Source organism: Conger conger, unplaced genomic scaffold, assembly GCF_963514075.1.
Source record: "Conger conger unplaced genomic scaffold, fConCon1.1 SCAFFOLD_66, whole genome shotgun sequence".
Lineage (NCBI taxonomy): Eukaryota > Metazoa > Chordata > Actinopteri > Anguilliformes > Congridae > Conger > Conger conger.
The window spans coordinates 160,070-181,863 of record NW_026890284.1 but is presented as its reverse complement, the minus strand read 5'-3'; the positions used below and the strand labels follow the sequence as shown (position 1 = coordinate 181,863).

Sequence of the window (21,794 nt, the reverse complement as noted above, 5' to 3'; positions counted from 1 at the left end):
CCAATAATATCTGCCCCTGACTTGTGACCTCCTACTTGAAAATGATCAGCTCAAGTCCTCCTACTCTGTACACTTTGAGTTTTACAGTGCAGGGTACAACAGGGTCTCAACCAGAGGAGAGACTCAAGGACAGACAAGCTCAGAAACAGCGATGACATCCCTCTGTGTTATTCTTGTGTTTTTCAGCAAACTCTGTAAGTGTATACTTGTTTCTGACTTAATGACCAAAATCATTTTACAATCATTTTAAGTAGGGTACAGAGAGTACACAGAGATTGGTGGATGTTTTTGCTTTGTTATTTGCCCCCATTGTCAGTGAATTTGAAATATTGCTTTCTGTTGGATTCCAGGTGGTCTGCTTGGGCAAATTGCAGTTCAGCCCAACGCTCTGGTGACAGCTCAGCTTGGAGACACCGTGACTCTCCCGTGTTTCTTTTCTGATATGGAAGGAGCGGCCACGATCAGATGGATAAAGCATCCACTTGGACAGAAGCCTCAGGATGTCGCAAAGATGGTGAACTATCAATCAGATGCTGTGTTTTTCAATGAGTTTAAAAACAGTACACGTCTCAGAGCTAAGAAAGCAAAGGGAACCTTTAACCTGACTGTCTCACATGTAGAGCCATCAGATTCAGCGACATACTACTGCGCTTTTATTCACCTCTTCAATGAGATCAGCTTTGGAAATGGAAGTACCTTAATGGTGACGGGTAAGCATGAAACGTATTTTATTTTTCCATAGCCTAACTTGTCGAAATTTTAATTTGTCATTCTACGTTATAAAATGAAGTTATGCTTGCCAAGTCTTGCCATAAAATAGATTTTTACAGTATGAACTCTTCATGGTGAAGCTTTCACCAAAAGCAGAGCTGCCATTTGCTGAACATCTTAAAGGCTACGTGTATATAGTCAGTGAGCACTTGAATAGACTTTTTTTAGACTTAATACTTCTTCTGCTGGTGTAGCCTGTCCATTTGGAGGATTGACATGTTATCGTTCAGCAATAAATCCATGACACGTCACAATGAGAAAATATGAAATAAAAATATAAATATAAAATCTAGTCGAGTCCGCTCGTATTTCCGGTTGGTTCTCCATTGTTCTTTGCTGCTGCATCAGCTGCAGCCCTTTGTTTCTTTGCACATGAAATCAATCACTCAAAATGCATTCACTGAAATTCCCCTTGTGATGAAGATGTTGAAGATTTGTGGGATTAATTATTGTGACTAAAATATAATTGGATGACTGATTACTCTTATTTTGTGATGTACATTGAATAATGATGTATGATGATTGGCATGATGTATATTACTAAAAAGTTTGAGAAATTTAGAAATTTCTACATTTTTTTAATAAAAAAAGAAAGCATTCAAAACTGATTGTAGAAATTGCATTTCTTTCTTGTTTATCTTATTAAGTTGCAGTGTGTCCCTGTCATCTTTTGTAGAGATATTAACCATTTCTGCTCTAGTGGAAAACATTGAAGCATTAAAAATGAATTGCTTAATTTTGTTATGTTTGCATGTGTAAAGACTAAACTAAAGTTAGGCTACTGTAGATACATAAACTAATGAATAAACAGACACGGTTAATTCACACGGGTAATTCATTCTCCATCTCTCACTCTCCTTCTGGACATTACATATTTACTACGCATATTACGTTCTCGCCACCTACTGGCGAGTATTCAGAACACAACATTCCCCCCTTACGTAAACAATATTACCAGTAACTAGCATGGGGTTAACAACAGTGTATATCACCAGCAATAAGAATGATTAGTAGAGAATAGTGCATAACCTTAGCACTCAGAATATTAGTAGTAATACAGAGCAAAATGCATGACCTTAAACATCTCACATGCATGTTTTTTTACATTATTGGCATTTGGCAGACGCTCTTATCCAGAGCGACGTACAGTTGATTAGACTAAGCCGGAGACAATCCTCCCCTGGAGCAATGTAGGGTTAAGGGCCTTGCTCAAGGGCCCAACGGCTGTGCCACAAACTCAGGTTCAGCCTCTGGTTCATCAGCAGCAGCAGGCAGAGGCAGACGGGAGAGGCAGTCAGCAGTATTGTTCTTTGAACCAGGCAGGTATGCAACATCATAACAGAAGCACAGCAGGCGTGCTGCCCAGCGTGCAATACGAATGCCAGCACAGTCAGCTCCTTTGGTAGTCAGGAGAGTGGTCAGTGCCTGGTGATCTGTACACAGGGTGAATCGCCGTCCCCACAGGCAGGTTCTCCATTTCTCTACAGCCCAAACGCATCCAAGGGCTTCTTTCTCAACTGTTGAGTATTTGCGTTCAGCAGGACTCAGAGTCCTGGAAGCAAATGCAACAGTGCGCTCAGTGTGGTCAGACTGGATCTGACGGAGAACAGCACCAAGGCCGTAGTCAGAGGCATCAGTGTAGACAATAGTAGGGAGGTCAGGGTTGAACAGTCTGGAAGCTGCGCTGTGCATCCTCTGACCAGCTAAACTCACTGGGTCTCATTCATGAAACGTTAGTAAATCAAGTAGTAAACGTCCACGCTACTAAAAACCTACTCCAGATTCATGAACGCCGCGGGAAACTCAGATCTGATCGTAAGCACGTGTGTATGATCATGAATGCCAATCCATCGGAAAGTGAAAGCGCGCTCCCGGTAATCAGCAATTAGCATAAATCCCCGCCCATGAATAGACAATGATTACCATATAAGGAGGTGTAGACGCATCCAGTCGACCTGTCAGTCATCATGGCGCAAACAAGGAAAGGGAAAGAAAAAAAAACTTTTCCGAAGCGGAGATCGAAATCATCTTGGGTGAAGTGGAGTCAAGAAAAAATATTTTATTTTCTTCTATTAGTAGTGGTGTTGTGACAGGGACAGGCAAAGCGAAGGCCTGGAAGGAGGTGACAGATGCTGTTAATGTTGCCTCTGTAGACAATAGAACCATATCCGAGGTTAAACGTAAATGGTTTGACATGAAACTGGAGACAAAGAAACGCATAAGCGCACAAAAAAAACATGCATCAGCCACAGGAGGAGGAGGCTCACAGGCACAAATATCACCTGCTGACGAGCGCATCGCTGGCATTATTGGGGAGACCTCTCTGTCAGGAATTATACCTGACGGAGACACCGACATGCCTCCACTGGAGACAACATCAAACCCAGATGGTAAGGTGATAATTGTTGTATCATAATACATTTTGAAAACCATCACTGATAGCTTAGTGGTTAGTATAGTTTAACCTAGGTCGTACAGTCCCACCAAACAAACAGAACATTTGTGGGGGTTTCTCTTCGGATTGAATGAAGTGGAAACGAGAAACCAGTAATGTTATATTGTGCGTAATGGTGCGAAATGCATATCAGTGTCGGAATGTTGAGCCATTTCAAGAAAGGATACGGATAACATTCAATTCTTCAAATTATTTGAATCTTAATAGCCTAAAGCTCTGTTTTATACTGCACAGCTCCAAATAAGTCAGTCTGCGGCAAACGTAAATTAAACATTTTTCAAATAAGATTTATTTAATGTTTCTTTCAAATGAAAAAAGAGCCACACATAAAACAAAAAAAAACAAACGTTGTCTCATATTTCTAGCTGGCGAATGCTCCTCCCATGATGTGGCTCCACCACCTGCTGCTGCTGCTCCTGCTGCACCCAGGTACCGAGGCCGAAGAGGTGATCGAGCTGTCCTTACGGATGAGGCTGTCCTTACGGATGAGGTCCTGAGGAATCAAGAAAGTCTACTTACAGCAGTCAACCAAATCAACACGTCCCTCATTAAGAAATTAACACCAGCTTGAAGGAAATCTGCAAGGCACTTTTGCGTCCTCAACAATAAAGTGTTATGTTGTCAGTATTGTGTGATGTCTGTGTTTATCCTGGGAAAACACTTATTTACTACAAGATAATCAAGCTACTCTCTTTTACTCTGATAATTAAATATAGCCTATTTGTATACATTTTAAAGAGCATGACATGAAAATGAACTGAGGTAGCCTACTGAAACAGGATGTTGTATATAAATATAAAACAAAATACAAATGAAACTAACTTTTTGCAAAGCTTGTCGGCCTAAAATGTGCACAGTTTATTCAGTCTTAGCAACACTTACCTTAAAATTGCTCTACAAGTCGCTGGCGTGTCTGTATAGCAGCCGCATTTCGAGGCCAAGAGCTGGTTCCGGAGGCAGTCGTTCCTCTGTATTGGGGACTTCAGGCAGGGGAAGGCCCTGTTTAATGGCCACATTGTGCAGAACACAGCAGGCTAATATTATTTTGCACACCTTCCCAGGTGCATAAGGAAGGGTACCACCTTTATTGTCCAGGCAGATCCATCTTGCCTTCAAGACCCTGTTTGTGCGCTCCACAACGGCCTGAGTAGCAGCGTGTGCCTCATTGTATGCCAGCTCCTGTGGTGTCTGCGGGTTGGTCAGTGGGGTCATAAGCCACGGCGTCAGTGGGTAACCCCTATCCCCTATGGATATAGAAGGGTAAGTCCATATATAAAACACACATGCAACTGTATAGGCAGGCTATATTCTTACCAATGAGCCAGCCGTTCCTCACAGCTCCATCCTCCAAACGCGTGCCAACTGCGCTATTATGCAGGATAAATGCATCATGCGTCCCACCAGGCCACCGTGCCACAACGTTTAACAACATACACTTTGCATCACAGATCAGTTGCACATTAACGGAATGAAAGTTTTTCTGGTTTATGTAAGCAAATGCATCACAAAGAATGTGTAATCTATTGAGTCGATTTACATAGATAATTCACAATCATGAACCTAATCTGGATCTTAAACCTGCTAATTGCCAACTAATTTAACTAAATGTGTTATATTTTTAATTGTTTGTCATGTTCATATCACGTATTTCAAAGGCATCTGCGTATTGTTTACATAACAGAGCGCAATATGAATTAAAATGTAAATTTCCAATAATGACAAGCATTATTTATGTGCATTCTTGAATTTACACAAGCACTACGCGTGGTCAGCAGCAGGTGTAGATTTTGTTAGTAGCTACGAAAAGATCGGAGCTACTAAAATATTGATGAATGCTAAAAACCCGTAAATTTCCCTCTACTCACATTTTACACACAAATTTGTTCTGCTCACGTTTCATGAATGAGACCCACTGTCCTGACGAATGCAGTTATGCAGTGGCTCCACAGCAGTAGCAAAGTTGGGAATAAACTTGTTGTACCATGATAAAAGTCCCAAAAATGACCTTAACTTGCCTGCATCAGTAGGAGCTGGGGCATGTAGAACAGCCTTGATGTGGTCCTCGTCTGGCTGAATGCCTTGAGCAGTCACTGTATGTCCAAGGAGACGCAGGCTTGACCTGTTGAAGTGGCACTTTGATGTATTCAGTTGTAGCCCGGCATCTTTAATCTGTTGTAGCACAGCTTCCAGTGTCTCATCATGACTGGCTGGTGTATGACCCCACAGAATCACATCATCCAAGTAATTAGCAACGTCAGGCAGGCCTTTAAGAATGGTGGCCAGCATCTTCTGAAAGGCAGAGGGTGCAGAGGCCAGTCCATATGCGACGCGGCAAAATCTGAAAAGTCCTTTGTGAGTAATGAAGGCGGTCATGTCACGGCTTTCCTCGTGCAATGGCAACTGGAAGTAGGCACCAAGTCAATGGTGGAGAACACTGTAGCTAAGTGCAGCAGGCCCAGCATTTTGTCTATGTGTGGAAGAGGAAAGGAGTCCACAATCACAGCCTTGTTGGGCTCACGCAGGTCCACACACATTTGAATCTTACCTGATTTCTTTTGTACAACCACTATCGGGGAGACCCAGGGAGAAGCATCTACTCTCTCAATCAGACGCTGGATTTCACCACTCACAGCATTCCACACAGATAGGGGCAAGCGACGTAATTTCTGACGTACAGGTGTGACAGTCTGTGATACTTTCACTTCATGCACAAACCTTTTCGCGCAGCCAAGAGTGGCCGCAGACAGAGGAGCAGTGGCCATCACAGAAGCAGAGGTCATCAGGGTGGCAGGTTGGACAGTAGAGCATTTAACGCACAGACTCAGGCCATTGGTCAAGTCCATGCCAAGCAGAGGAGTCCCAGACTCCACAATGAAGAAGGATGTTTTGCATGTAGCATTATTCCAGAACACAGTAACAGGTAAACAGCCAATACCTGGAATAGGAGCATGGGAGTAGGTCACTAACTTAGCAGTTGGAGGTAGTAGTTCTCCACCTTTTAAGTGCTTTTGGGAAAGGCATTTGGGCAGAATAGACACTGAGGAGCCTGAGTCCACAGTCAGCTCCTCTGGCACTGTAGTAGCAGTTGCAGCCTTAATATTAACTGTGCATCGAATTTTATCAGACGCATTGTAATCATGTAAGTAAAGAATCTGAACCTCTGGCACGTCCATTTCGCGCACAGAGCGAGTCTGTGTTGAACGGCACACTCTGGCAAAGTGTCCAATCGTATTACAGTTCTTACACTTAGCTGAGGCAGCAGGGCAGGATGGGTCATTTGCAAGATGTCTTTCAGTTCCGTAGCGGTAGCAGGTTCGGCTGGATGTATGACGAGAAGGAGCGGTAGACGGTAATGAAGACGGTGCAGACGAAAAAAGCGGGTTGCGGCGTGTAGATGTTGCAGCAGACACAGCTTGCACAGGCGCTGAGCGAGCCAGCAATGAACCTAGCTTGCTCACTAGCAGCTTCTATCTGTGTAGCTAATGTGATGGCTCTCTGCAAGGTTAAGTCTGTTTCAAAAAGAAGTCGCTCACGTATGCGAGGATTGTTTACGTTTTCCACTAACTGATCACGCAGCATTTCATCGAAGTTGGATGCAAACTCATATGTAGCTTCAATGTACTGTAGCGCTGATTCATGTGGAGCTTGTGCACGTTTTCGGAAAGCATGGCGCTCAGCCACTATGTTCCGACGTGGAATAAAGTATGTTTCTAGCAACAGCCTGTTCCAATGTCTCACCTTGATCAGGCAGTGTGTAAAAGATTCTCTGTCCCGCTGTCCCAAGTCGGTGTAGAAGAAGTGCACGTTTACGAATGTCCGGCCATGCCTTTGTATTAGTTGTTACCACTAGCAAGTAGTTGTTGAACATTTTCATCCATGTATCGAAAGGCAGAGCAGGTTCTCCAGGGCATTGCAAAAACGGTGTAAAAAAAGGTGTAGAAAGAGCCATGCTTCGTAGTATGCAGACACGGTTAATTTACACGGGTAATTCATTCTCCATTTTATCTATTCTCCAACTCTCACTCTCCTTCTGCGCATTACATATTTACGATGCATATTGCGTTCTCGCCACCTACTGGCGAGTATTCAGAACACAACACATTTGAATATAATTTTTAAAATGTATTTAATACAATGGTTTTAGTTTCTAGTATAGTAAAATTTCTAGTGCACAAACTGCATCGGAATCACACATATGTGCAAAAACATGCTACACTTTATATTATAATAGGTGCAGTCATCTTCAGCTCTCTGTATAACCTGCAATAATACAAAGCCATACTGCATTTATATGTAAACCTTACACAGTGAAATCCAAAGGACAATTCTGTATGGAGTGTAATGAGCGGTAACTTTTGACAGGGCCAGAGTCCAAGAGCAGGACAGTAGTGCTGCAGCAGCCCGAGTCTGAGTCAGTGCAGCCAGGAGACTCTGTGACTCTGCAGTGTACAGTACACACTGAGACCTGTGCAGGAGAACACAGAGTGCACTTGTTCAGACCGGGCTCAGGAGAGTCCCCTCCAGGAATCATTCACACCCATGGACACAGGAGTGATGAGTGGCAGAGGAGCTCTGGGACTGTGTCTCCCACACAGAGCTGTGTCTACAAATTCCCCAAGAGGAACCTCAGCCTCTCTGATGCTGGGACTTACTACTGTGCTGTGTCCACCTGTGGGGAGATCCTGTTTGGGAACGGGACCAAGCTGGATGTTGAGGGTAAGCCTTAAATATTAATTCATTCATTCATTCATTATCCTAACCCGCTTATCCTGAACAGGGTTGCAGGGGGGCTGGAGCCTATCCCAGCATACATTGGGCGAAAGGCAGCAATACACACTGGACAGGTCGCGAGTCCATTGCAGGGCACATACACCATTCACTCACACACTCATACCTACGGGCAATTTAGACTCTCCCATCAGCTAGACCTGCATGTCTTTGGACTGTGGGAGGAAACCGGAATACCCGGCGCAAACCCACACAAACACGGGGAGAACATGTAAACTCCACACAGAGAGGCCCTGACCAACCGGGATTCGAACCCAAGACATCCTTGCTGTGTGGTGGCAGTGCCGCCCATGGCACCATCCGTGCCGCCCAGCTTTAAATCTACAGTATTTAAATCCAGTATACAGTTTTTACAGTAATCCTACTTCAAAAAGTGCATATGCATTGGTTAATGCTATTTCACCCAGGAGGTGTGACCATCCTTTCCTGGCTGTCCATCCTGAGGACCGGGGTTCTTTTTGGCGTTGTGACAATATGTGTCATCATCTACCGTTTCAGAAGGCCAAGCTAAGATCAGAACGTAAGCTGCATACATACTTAAACACTGTACAACTGCAAGCCCATGAACTGTTTTAGTGCATACTGCATTGTATTACAAGGGGCTAACACAGTATGGTCAGGCTGTATGATATTCCTGTGTCCAACATTTGCCTTGGGGACCTCTGCACAGTAGTATGGACTGTTAAATCAACTCCATTCTCAGATTTTGACTTGATTTCAGTAACATTGAGTAATATTGACCCCATTTGCACACATTTTCACGCCTAACAATTACAAAAGGAAAATAATAAAACTAATAATAATAATAATTATTATTATTATAATAATAATAATACTCATCATTATCATTTCTCATTTAAAAAATCACTGCATTCATTATTTTGTATTTTTACTTTTTATTTTACTCAAACAGGGGCTGCATCAAAACCTAAAATAAAAAATTTCTCCTGTGAATATACTGTAATCATATGTGCTGAAATCATAAGTGCGTTTCCTTTTAGCATCAAGATGAAGCCATGAATTACGCTGCTTTGACTTTCACCACCAAGAAACCCAAAGTGAGGAGGAAGAAGAGGGAGGAGGAGAGAGAAACGGTTTATTCAGGTGTGACGTTTAAAGACCACGAGTGAAGCTTTCCATCAAAATTCATCTTCATCACAAGGATGATCACAATTTATCAAACATGTCCTCCTTCACATCGGTGCACATTACAGTATATGCGCTGTAAACTGTAAATTTTCCTTTAAAAACAAAAAGAGTCTCTTGGAGCTGTGCTTATTCTTAAATGTTTTTTCAAAGAAACAAATTAAAACTTCAAAAATTGTACAATGATGTGCTTGCATTTTAAGCATTGTGTAGTCTTAAGATTCCGCATACTCCCCTTGCCTAAGGGTAAAAAATGGCCCACTTTCACTCAACCCCTCAACCCCAACTGTATTTTGCATGAAGAAACAATCTGTCACTCATCACAAACTTTGTCATCAAATTTAAAGTTGAAAAAAGAACAGTTAGGGAGTTTTATTTGCTATTAAACATAGTGGTTGGTCATTTTTCACCCTTAAGACAACAAGGTTTAAATGTCGTTCAATGTTGCTAAATCTTACACAGTTTAGGGCGGCAGTGTAGTGCAGTGGTTAGGGAAGAGGAGGTGAGTCTCATTCAGGTCATGTACTGCGTTTGTACCTTTGAGAAGGCTGTTAACGTGAATGACTTCAGTGTATATTTAATATGAAACTGTACACATGTAGAATTGTGGAAGTCACTCTAGGTAAAAGAGCCTACTAAACGCCAGTAATGTGATCTTAAACAGAGATGGAAAAGTGAAACATTAGGACTACAAAACAAGATCAGACTGCTAATGTGTCATCAGTGATTCACTGATTAGAAAGGAATGTAGTTTTTGAGGTTTGGAAAGAGTCGATGATAAAAATACATTCTGTTCTAGAGCCATTTATTTTAGGGTTAATAGGCCTAGTGTCTGCTGGGGACAGTAGTGTCATTTCCCAACTCTTTATGAAAGGTCAAATTCTGCCCTGACCTCTTTTCATATAATATCATAGACATGAAATACAGTGGTGTGCAAACATTCAAAGATTGAGGATCGGTTCAACTAACTAACTAACCGGGTATAGTAGCCCAACCCATGTCCCCCCTTTCATGCCAATGCCCAGCCATGTACTACTTGAGTGTTTTTATTCCTGCTGGGAAGGTTTTTGTTGGTGGGGGTGGTCTTTTTCTGGCTCCACTGCCAAGCATCTTTATGAAAATGCCTCTGTAAAATACTCTATACAAATAAAATATGATATATTTCTATGAAGTTTAATGCAGAATTATTTGTAATGGTAAATATTGTTCATGCTTTTTTCTTTGATATTTCCATAGATCAGACAGTCAGGGTACATACATAATTCCTATCACAATCCACCTTACTGTATAAATACTGTCATTTTAGGTTTTACAGGGATATTTACTCCACATACAGCAGAGAGGCATGTGGAGATAATGTATCTTTGCACATCCACACCAGCGGTGCATCTGGCATACAGTACAAAATCTGCCACTTCTAAGCCAGGGTCATTGTGAATCTGTGTACTCTTCTGCATGTTTTACTGAACATGCTTTCTGAAGACAAGGCCTCCTGCAGCCAGAGCCCTCTCTGTACCTTCAATAGCCAAAGCACTTCCTGTATGCACAGCGACAGCTTTATTGTGCTCTCAGTTATCGATGCTGCACAGAGAACTGGACGCATTTTCTGACTGAATGAGTCAGTGGCATATACCTTCCTGTGTTCACCGGGTCTTATAATCTAGAGAACAAAGAGAGAGTAATGCCCTTACCCAGAATGGACTTTAGTAAAGTATTTACCTTAGAGAGCTGAGCATGATTATAACATCCTTTGAGTCTTACTCTACATGTGCAAAATTACTGGTATAAGACTGGTATAATGGCCATCACACATAAATAAGATGGCAAACATTTCAATTGCATGTTATTTTAGTGTTAATACATTTCTCCATGTTTTTGAACATACTCTTGATTGCATTTCATACATTGAACTATAACACATAAAGAAATGTCACAGAGTCAAACTCATTAGACTGCAGAAACTGTACTCAGCTAAGCCAACTGGTCTTTCACTCCAGTTTAACTTCTACCAGTGCTATAGGAGATTGTGAAAGAGTGTGTCTGCCATTGCGGTAACTTTGATTCCAGATGTGTCCGACACTTTAAAAATAAATCCTGCTTCTAGGTAGCTTCTTCTTCTTCTAGATCTCTCTGCTGCCTTCGACACTGTGGATCACTCCATCCTCATGTCTGCCCTGTCAGCAACGGGCATCTGTGGCACAGCCCTGGACTGGATTGAGTCCTACCTCTCTGGTCGCTCCTTCCAGGTTGCCTGGGCTGGTTCGGTATCGACACCTCGGCCCCTCGCCACAGGAGTTCCCCAGGGCTCAGTCCTTGGCCCGCTTCTTTTTTATCTCTACACTCGCTCCCTTGGCCCTGTGATCACTGCACATGGGCTATCCTACCACTGCTATGCGGACGATACCCAACTCTTCGTCTCGTTCCCGCCGTCTGATACGCAGGTTTCAGCCCGTATCTCTGCTTGCCTGAGGGACATCCAGAGCTGGATGGACAACCACCATCTAAAGCTCAACCCAGGTAAAACTGAAATGATATTCATCCCTGCTAATACCTCTCCCCATCTGGATCTCTCCATTTCCCTCGGGGATACCACACTCACGCCGTCACCCAGTGCAAGGAACCTCGGCGTGGTGATGGACAGCAGACTGTCCCTTTCCGAGAACATTGCGGCGGTGACCCGGTCTTGCAGGTTCTTCCTATACAACATACGGAGAATCCGCCCCTTTCTCACCCCCTACTCGACCCAGCTCCTGGTCCAAGCGATGGTTCTGTCCCACCTGGACTACTGCAATTCCCTCTTGGCTGGCCTCCCAGCGTCCGCCATCAGACCCCTCCAACTCATCCAGAATGCAGCAGCTCGTCTGGTCTTCAACCTTCCCAAATACTCACATGTCACCCCCCTGCTTACTTCCCTCCACTGGCTGCCTGTCATGGCTCGCATCAAATTCAAAACATTGGTGCTAGCCTTCCAAGCAGTTAAAGGGTCTTCCCCAGCTTATCTGCAAAAAATCATCAGACCCTACACCCCTGCCAGACCTCTTCGTTCAGCCTCCACAGGCCGCTTGGCACCTCCCCCTCTCAGAACCTCCACCTCACGCTCACGACTACTGTCTGTTCTGGCTCCACGGTGGTGGAACGAACTCCCCGTTGAGGTCAGAACTATAGAATCTCTCCCCACCTTCAAGCGCAAGCTGAAGACACACCTCTTCAAACAGCACCTCTCCCCATCCCTCCCTACCTCCCTGTGAACCTTAATTGTTGTCTCTGTGACTTGTGTATCGGTATTTTAGTTGGCTAGGTAAGCAGTGTTTGGATAGTTAACTTTGGTGACTTTTGCTCTGTTTGTTTGTTTGTTCAAAAAAAAAAAATAATAAAAAATAAATAAATAAAACAAATGGCCCTTGTCCTTATCTTTGTTGTACAGGTAGCAGTTGAAATTGTACTTACCTCTAGGGTCTTTCAGCGAACTTATCCCTGGTTATGGGTATGCACTTTGTTGTACGTCGCTCTGGATAAGAGCGTCTGCCAAATGCCAATAATGTAATGTAATGTAATGTAATGTAGCTCATAGAAACTGCAACAAAGCATTTATATTCACACATTTATAAAAACTCTGACCTAAACCCCCATAAGAGCAAGCCTAGGGCACTAGTGGCAAGAAAAAACTCCCTGGTGACAGAAGTTCATCCCAAGGAACTTGATTCTGGTTGCTTGGATGGATCCAGACTGAAGGGGGAGCCCATCCTCCTCAGTCCTTCTGCTGACTGTTTTCTCATGACCAAAATTCATATTATTTTCAGAAAATCACCCAAAAATACACAATACATTTTTATGGTTTTTAGGATGATCTGGAGAGAGAATCTGACTTTTTTACTAAATGCCACCCTAGTAAAATGGTGACAGTAAAAAAAGCAGGCAGTAAATGTCACATGGACATACCTATTGCTGATACACTGCCTGTGCAGAGATCATGTGTATTCTTGATTGAATTTGATACATTGAAGCATAACAGCTTCAAAAATGCTTCAAAAAAGCACCAGCACAAGCAGTTATAAGAGACTATGCTATCAAGAATGAGTGTGTCAGCCATTGGGGTAAGGGTGTAGGCATGAATGAACTTGTTTCTAAAAAGCTCATAGAAACTGACAGAAATCTTTTACACACAGCTCTCTTTTTCATCAGTAGCACAATGCGTTTGTCTGTTTCAGACTGTTCTGTTGTGGTGACAGGGGAGGTTCACTTATTTTCCACCCACAGCCTTATATATTCAGCTTTACTCAGACCACAGCTACACAGGAAGACTGACCTGCAGTAGAGAGCTGTGTTCACACCTCCCTCTCTCAGCACTGAAACCACACTGGCACTCCCCCCTCATGCCTCAGACCACCTTTCCATTTTTCAACTGTCTAGAAAAGAGCGGCTTTAAAAAACTGCACAAACAACATTTCAAAATACAAATAATGAAAAATCTGTTCCTGCATAAATAGTGCTTAAATTCTAGTGACAATAGATTGGTATTGCCCTCGATAATTAAAGAGGGCTTTTAACTTTAACATTCTGTATTCATCATCATTCACATGTTTTCTTCTAAAATGTGTGCAATGTAAAACCTTTCAGAATGTCACTATTTTGGTCTGACTATGCTGTTTTAGACTAATGTTTTAAGCTTGTGTGCAGATTTCTGATATACTGCTTGCAATGGTGAATATAATTTTCAAAATTTTCATAAAATCCTGAGACCTGCTTGCTGGAAGAATGCTTGGCTCTGTGCTTTGGTCTCTCTGGCCATTGACTCAAAACAAAACAAAACCCTTGTGCTCCGCCTTTGTGGTTTCCATAGCATGCACCTCTCTCTATCTTTCTTTTTCCTGTGTGTATTCATGTTTATTCTTGTTATTTATTCATTTTTGAAACTGGTTAGTGTTCTCATTTGTCATCCCCTGTTATGTCTGCGTCTGAATGTTTACCAGTCTAGTCACTCCCCTGTCTGCGTGTCCCACTATTCGGGTGGTTACGGTAGTTTTCGGGTTTTCAACATTCCTTCTAAAACTCGCGATTCTTACTTCCTGCTTTTTCTTGGTAGTTAAATGTTGTAAAGCACGATTCTTACTAACTACTACTAATCTAGGTTTTGTACAGTACTAATGCGATTAATACACTTACTGTCTGTCTAACTAACTAACTAACAATCACTTTTATCGGGTAGTTTAGAAATATTCACGTAACTAACTCACTAACGCAATCTCTTAGTATTTCTGCACTGTTCTGTAACTCCGCCTCCCTATGCTATCCCTGATTACTAGTTTAGTTTCAGCGAAGTGTTCGCACCTGTCTCTAACTATCACTACGTTTTCAAACTATGCAAATGTCTACTCCCTAATCCGGAGCCGTGTGTTTTATATGTTTTGTTACGTGCATCCAGTCCGGGTTTTCGTCTCCCTCCCGTTATTATGTTATTACCCTATTATGTTTCCCCACCTGTTGTCTATTTGTTTAGCCCACCTTTTTCCCAGCCCCGCCTAGATTGTCACCTTCCCTCATGTATTTAAACCTCAGTCTCTGCATTGTTCTTTGTCAGAACGTTGATCAGTTTTAGTGCCTAACTCTTGAGATTCTTGATAGACACCCCTTTGCCTTTTGATTTCCGAGCCTGCCTTGCCCTTTTGTTTTGTTTGCCTTTCTGCTTTTCTGCTTTTCTGCTTTTCTGCTTTTCTGCTTTTCGACATTCTGCTTTTTTCTGGTTTTGATTCTTGCCTTCGTTCATTTGTACTTTAGCCTTTTGATTTTCTGGATTTTTGACCCCCTCGCCTGTTCTTCGACTATTCTTTTGCCTTTAGTTTTTGTCTTTGTATTGGATCTCCTGGCTACGATTTCGGACTATTAAACACTATTTCAACGCAGACTAAAAACACACTGTTTCAAACTGTAACTTAGTCCTCCCTCCTGATCCCCCCCGCCTTTCCGATATCCCAATAAAATTGCACTTACAATGAGTATGTTTTGTTTACAGCACTTCATGTGTATTTTACTAGTTATGGATGTGATGCTTTAGCTTGTGGAAGATCCTATGCACTTGTACGTCGCTTTTGATTAAAAGCGTCTTCCAAATTACTAAAATGTAACTCTCTCTCTCTCTCTCTCTCTCTCTCTCCTCTCCTCTCTCTCTCTCTCTCTCTCTCTCTCTCTCTCTCTCTCTCTCTCTCTCTCTCTCTCTCTCTCTCTCTCTCTCTCTCTCTCTCTCTCTCTCTCCCCCTCCTCTTTTCAGATGAACATTAATTACTCTTTTTTTTTTTTAGTTCAACTGCAATCGTAAATCTTAGACATCCTTATGGATTTTATAATGATTGTTATTAAGATTATTATTTTAGTGTCTTCCTGGTTCTTCACTTAGACAGGACCAGTGAGATGAAAGAGGAAGTCCCCATAATGGCGGCCATTGTGATGTCATCAAGTGTCAGACCCTCAGGCCTCTGATGAGAGACGTTCACTCAGTGATCACTTTAGGCAGACCTGTAAACCAGCGTGTTAATGCAAATATTTAATCAGCCAATCATGTGGCAGCAACTGAATGCATAAAAGCATGCATTGAATGGTGCATCCAGTGAGCAGTAGTTCTGCGGGCTGAAACTTTGTTAATGAGAGAGGTCAGTGGAGAAAGGCAAGAAACCACACTTTACAACAGTGGTATGCAGAAGAGCATCTCTGAACACACAACGCATCATAACTCCAAGTGGACAGGCTACAACAGCAGAAGACTTATATCTAAAATGCCTAATAAAGTGCCAGCTGTGTGTAGATTCAATGACAGTGTTCATTTCAGGGTTCATTGAAATGTAATTTCAATTGTAATAGGGTTGTAATAGGGTTGTCCTGACCCTAGTTTTGTCTTTTAGAATTTGGAAAGTGGAACCTGCAGTCCTCTCCCGGTAAACCTAACTCATGACATCCTGCATGATCATTTATAGTGAATAGGATCAAAACTGTTATCAACATTACTGCAATGTACCCTTATTCAGAACTGCATGAAAATTCACCCCTGGGCAACTGCAGCAGGATGTGAAATTAAACACCCTGGAAAACCTCACTTCCTGTTTCAGCAAAGTAGGTCTACTAGGGCCAACATGCTCTACAAGGCCTTTTTTGTCCTCGGCCATCAACCGTGAGACAGAATATTTCATATCAAACTCTTTATTTAAATGAGTAGGTTTTTCAAAGGCATCTGATGAAGGAGGTGCCAACAACACATATGGCTTCCTCCTCTTCCTTTCCACAGCAGGGACATTCAGAACCACGGATAGTGCCTGCAGGACCAGGAGAAACTTCAGCACCCTGCTCCTCAAGCCGGGACAGCCCACTTTCAGACACAAAAGCCAGGGATCACATGAGGTACCGAAACATGCGTTTGTCCCATTTAAAGTCTTGTGTTCTTGGGAAAGAATGGGGTCCTTACCATTCAGTCAACACCCAGGTGCCAAAAGTGTACTTTCATACATGTCCAGTGGAGGTGATATAGGTGCAGCGCCACCAGGGCCCCTGGTTTGGGAGGGGCCATAAGCACTGGGGCCCCTGGTTTGGGAGGGCCTATGGGCACTGGGGCCCCTGGTTTGGGAGGGCCCATGGGCACTGGGACTCATCATCATTTCTGCCCAAGTTAAACACAAGAAGATTGAGGATCGGTTACACTAACTAACTTTACCGAGTATAGTAGCCCAAACCATGTCCCCCCTTTCATGTCAATGCCCAGTCATGTGCCTTATGCACCCACATAAATCTCAGGTCATGACTGGGGTTGTGCTCCCAGGTCAAATGACACAGGTTTCCTCATTCACAGCAATGGCAAACACAGGTTCCTCATTCATTGCTTTAGTGTGAAAGAGGTATTAGACAATACCAGTTTGCCTCCCAGAGAGGCAGTTCTTGAACTCAGTTTCAGAACTTGCCTCCCCCTCAGAGACAGAGAAGACTAACAGGCTCATGGGCAAGACAGCACGCTGGCTCTGCTTCCAGCATGCGGCACACCTCTCTGAATACCTTTCTACCACAACTGTTTTTACCTTTGTTGTAAAATTAAACGTTTTTTTTCCACTACAACCGCACTACCTCTTCCCTCATCTGTGCCACGTGCCCGTAGTGCATGACATACAAACACACACGTTCACAAATGTGCACACACACACACAAACACACGCATATACACACACACATGCACAAACGTGCACACGCACACACACACACGAACACAAGCACAAATGTGCAGACACACACATACACACACACATGCACAAACATGCACACACACATAGACACACCCACAAACACGCACTAACACACAAATGTGCACAGACACACACACAAACGTGCACCCACATACACATACATTCATGAACCTCTACACAGACACACACACACACATAAACACATATACGCACACACACACACACACACACACACACATACAAACTTCCACACACATATATTTACACACACACATACACACATGAACTTTGTCACCCAATACATGTTTTAACAGCCAATAATATCTGCCCCTGACTTGTGACCTCCTACTGGAAAATGATCAGCTCAAGTCCTCCTACTCTGTCCACTTTGAGTTTTACAGTGGAGGGTACAACAGGGTCTCAACCAGAGGAGAAACTCAAGGACAGAAAAGCTCAGATACAGCGATGGCAGCCCTCTGTGTTATTCTTGTGTTTTTCAGCAAACTGTGTAAGTGTATACTTGTTTCTGACTTATTGACCAAAATCATTTTACAATCATTTTAAGTAGTGTACAGAGAGTACACAGAGAATGGTGGGTGTTTCTGCTTTGTTTTTCCCCCCATTGTCAGTGAAGTTGAAATATTGCTTTCTGTTGGATTCCAGGTGGTCTGCTTGGGCAGAGTGTAGTTCAGCCCAACGCTCTGGTGACAGCTCAGCTTGGAGACACCGTGACTCTCCCGTGTTTCTGTTCTGATATAGGAGGAGCAGCCGTGATCAGCTGGATAAAGCACCCACTTGGACAGAAGCCTCAGCATGTCACAAAGATGGTGAACTATCATACAGATGCTGTGTTTTTCAATAAGTTTAAAAACAGTACACGTCTCAGTGCTAAGACAGCAAAGGGAAGCTTTAACCTGACTGTCTCAAATGTAGAGCCATCAGATTCAGCAACATACTACTGCACTTGTATTCACTTCTTCGGTGAAATCAGCTTTGGAAATGGAAGTACATTAATAGTGACGGGTAAGTATGAATTATATTTTTCCATAGCTTAACTTGTCTAAATTGTAATTTGTCATTCTATGTTATAAATTGAAGTTATGCTTCTTTTTTCCAATACTTAAGTATTGGTTCAATTTATCTGACAAAAACACTCTGAAGTAAAAGAAATATAATAAAAAGATAAAAAATATAATAAAATTGATATTTAGCGTATGAACTGTTTATGGTGATGCTCTCGCCAAAAGCAGAGCTGCCATTTGCGGTACATCTTAAAGGCTACGTGTATATACTCACTGAGCACTTGACTAGACTTTTTTTAGACTTAATACGTCTTCTGCTGGTGTAGCCTGTCCATGTAGAGGCTTCACATGTTGTGTTCAGAGATGCTCTTCTGCATACCACTGTTGTAATGTGTGGTTATTAATGTGAGACCAAGGGGGTAACATCGTGCAGTTCTCAGTTATACAGAATACTTACAAAAACTGTGTTTGATTCATTTTGGTCAAAAATAAGATAAACGCAGATTTGGAAAATTCAAATATTCATCTATCTTTCAGCTATGAATCCATGACACGTCACAATGACAAAATGGGAAAAAATAAAAATAAAAAAGTAAAAATATGAAATCTCCCCGGGTCCGGTCGGGTCCTGTTGGTTCTCCACATTGTTCTTTGCTGGTGCATCAGCTGTAGCCCATTGTTTCTTTGCACATGAAATCAATCACTCAAAATGCATTCACTGAAATTGCCCTAGTGACGAAGATGTTGAAGATTTGTGGGATTAATTATTGTGACTAATACAGAATCTGATGACTGATTACTCTTATTTTGTGATGTACATTGTATGATGATGTATGATGGTTTGCATGCTGTATATAACAAAGAAGCTTTACATTTTTTGAATAAAAAAAGAAAGCAGTCAAAACTGATTGAAGAAATAGCTTTTCTTTCTGGTTTATCTTCTCAAGTTTCAGTGTGTGCAGTGTGTCCCTGTTATCTTTTGTAGAGTTATTAACCATTTCTACTGTAGTGGAAAACATTGAAGCATTAAAAATTAATTGCTTCATTTGAATATAATTTTTAAAATGTATTTAATACAATGGTTTTAGTTTCTAGTATAGTAAAATGCATGTAGTTAATCAATAGTCTTTTTAACATAACATTGCTCATAGACGTGATCATTTCTCATGCACAAACTGCATCTGAATCATACATATGTGCAAAAACATGCTGCACTTTATATTATAATCGGTTAAGTCATCTTCAGCTCTCTGTATAACGTATAATAATACAAAGCCAGACTGTATTTATATGTAAACCTTACACAGTGGAATCCAAAGGACAATTCTGTATGGAGTGTAATGAGTGCTAACTTTTGACAGGGCCAGAGTCCCAGAGGAGGACAGTAGTGCTGCAGCAGCCCGAGTCTGAGTCAGTGCAGCCAGGAGACTCTGTGACTCTGCAGTGTACAGTACACACTGAGACCTGTGCAGGAGAACACAGTGTGCACTGGTTCAGACCGGGCTCAGGAGAGTCCCCTCCAGGAATCATTCACACCCATGGACACAGGAGTGATGAGTGCCAGAGGAGCTCTGGGACTGTGTCTCCCACACAGAGCTGTGTCTACAACTTCCCCAAGAGGAACCTCAGCCTCTCTGATGCTGGGACTTACTACTGTGCTGTGGCCACCTGTGGGGAGATCCTGTTTGGGAATGGGACCATGCTGGATGTTGAGGGTAAGCTTTAAATATTAATGAATTAATTAATTAATTCATCATCCGAACCCGCTTATCCTGAACAGGGTTGCAGGGGGGCTGGAGCCTATCCCAGCATACATTGGGTGAAAGGCAGGAATACACCCTGGACAGGTCGCCAGTCCATCGCAGGGCACACACACCATTCACTCACACACTCACACCTAAGGGCAATTTAGACTCTCCCATCAGCTAGACCTGCATGTCTTTGGACTAAGGGAGGAAACCGGACTACCCAGAGGAAACCCACGCAAACACGGGGAGAACATACACACTCCACACAGAGAGGCCCCGGCCGACCGGGATTCGAACCCAGGACCTCCTTGCTGTGAGGTGGCAGTGCTGCCCACAGCACCATCCGCGCCACCCAGCTTTAAATATACAGTATTTAAATACAGTATACATTATTTACAGTAATCCTACTTCAAAAAGTGCATATGCATGGACTAATGCTATTTCACCCAGGAGTTGTGACCATCCTTTCCTGGCTGTCCATCCTGAGGACGGGGGTTCTTTTTGGCGCTGTGATGATATGTGTCATCATCTCCCGTTTCAGAAGGCCAAGCTAAGATCAGAACGTAAGCTGCATACATACTTAAACAGTGTACAACTGCAAGCCCATGAACTGTTTTTAGTGCGTACTGCATTGTATTACAAGGGGCTAACGCAGTAGGGTCAGGCTGTATGATATTCCTGTGTTCAACATTTGCCTTGGGGACCTCTGCACAGTAATATGGACTGTTAAATCAACTCCAACGTCAGATTCTAACTTGATTAGAGTAACATTGAGTAATATTGACCCCATTTGCACATATTATTACAAAATAATAATAATATAATAATAATAATAATTATAATAACAAAAATAATAATAATAATAATAATAATACTCATCATCATTTCTCATTTGAAAAATCACTGCATTAATTATTTTGCATTTCTCCGGAAAATATACTGTAATCATATGTGCGTTTCCTTTTAGCATCAAGATGCAGCGATGAATTACACTGCTTTGACTTTCACCACCAAGAAACCCAAAGTGAGGAGGAAGAAGAGGGAGGAAGAGAGAGAAACGGTTTATTCAGGTGTGAGATTTAAAGACCACGAGTGAAGCTTTCCATAAAAATGAATCTTTGTCACAAGAATGATCACAATTTATCAAACATGTCCTCCTTCACATCGGTGCACATTACAGTATATGAGCCGTAAACTGTAAATTTGCCTTTAAAAACAACAAGAGTCGCTTGGAGCTGTGCTTATTCTTAAATGTTTTTTCAAATAAATGAATTAAAACTTCAACCGTAGTGTAGTCTTACGATTCTGCATACTCCCCTTGTCCTTAGGGTCAAAAATGGCCCACTTTCACTCAACCCCTCAACCCCAAAAGTATTTTGCATGAAGAAACAATCTGTCACTCATCAACTTTGTCATCAAATTTAAAGTTGAAAAAAGAACAGTTAGGGAGTTTTATTTGCTATTAAATACAGTGGCGGGTCATTTTTCACCCTTAAGACAACACAAGGTTTAAATGTCGTTCAATGTTGCTAAATCTGACACAGTTTAGGGCGGCAGTGTATTGCAGTGGTTAGGGAAGAGGAGGTGAGTCTCATTCAGGTCATGTTCTGCGAGAAAGCTGTTAACTTGAATGACTTCAGTGTATATT

General features: G+C 42.3%; 2 gene segments (V, D, J or C); both read left to right on the top strand.

Moving 5' to 3' along the window:
* Positions 1-511: 511 nt before the first annotated feature.
* LOC133119554 (Ig kappa chain V region K29-213-like) lies at positions 512-18,150 on the top strand. The segment is given in 4 exon segments: positions 512-710; positions 7,589-7,942; positions 17,877-17,884; positions 18,136-18,150. Coding segments are annotated over 4 exon segments (576 nt in total).
* A 50-nt stretch (positions 18,151-18,200) lies between these two features.
* Positions 18,201-20,713, top strand: LOC133119553 (Ig kappa chain V region K29-213-like). The segment is given in 3 exon segments: positions 18,201-18,399; positions 19,760-20,113; positions 20,688-20,713. Coding segments are annotated over 3 exon segments (579 nt in total).
* Positions 20,714-21,794: the final 1,081 nt, after the last annotated feature.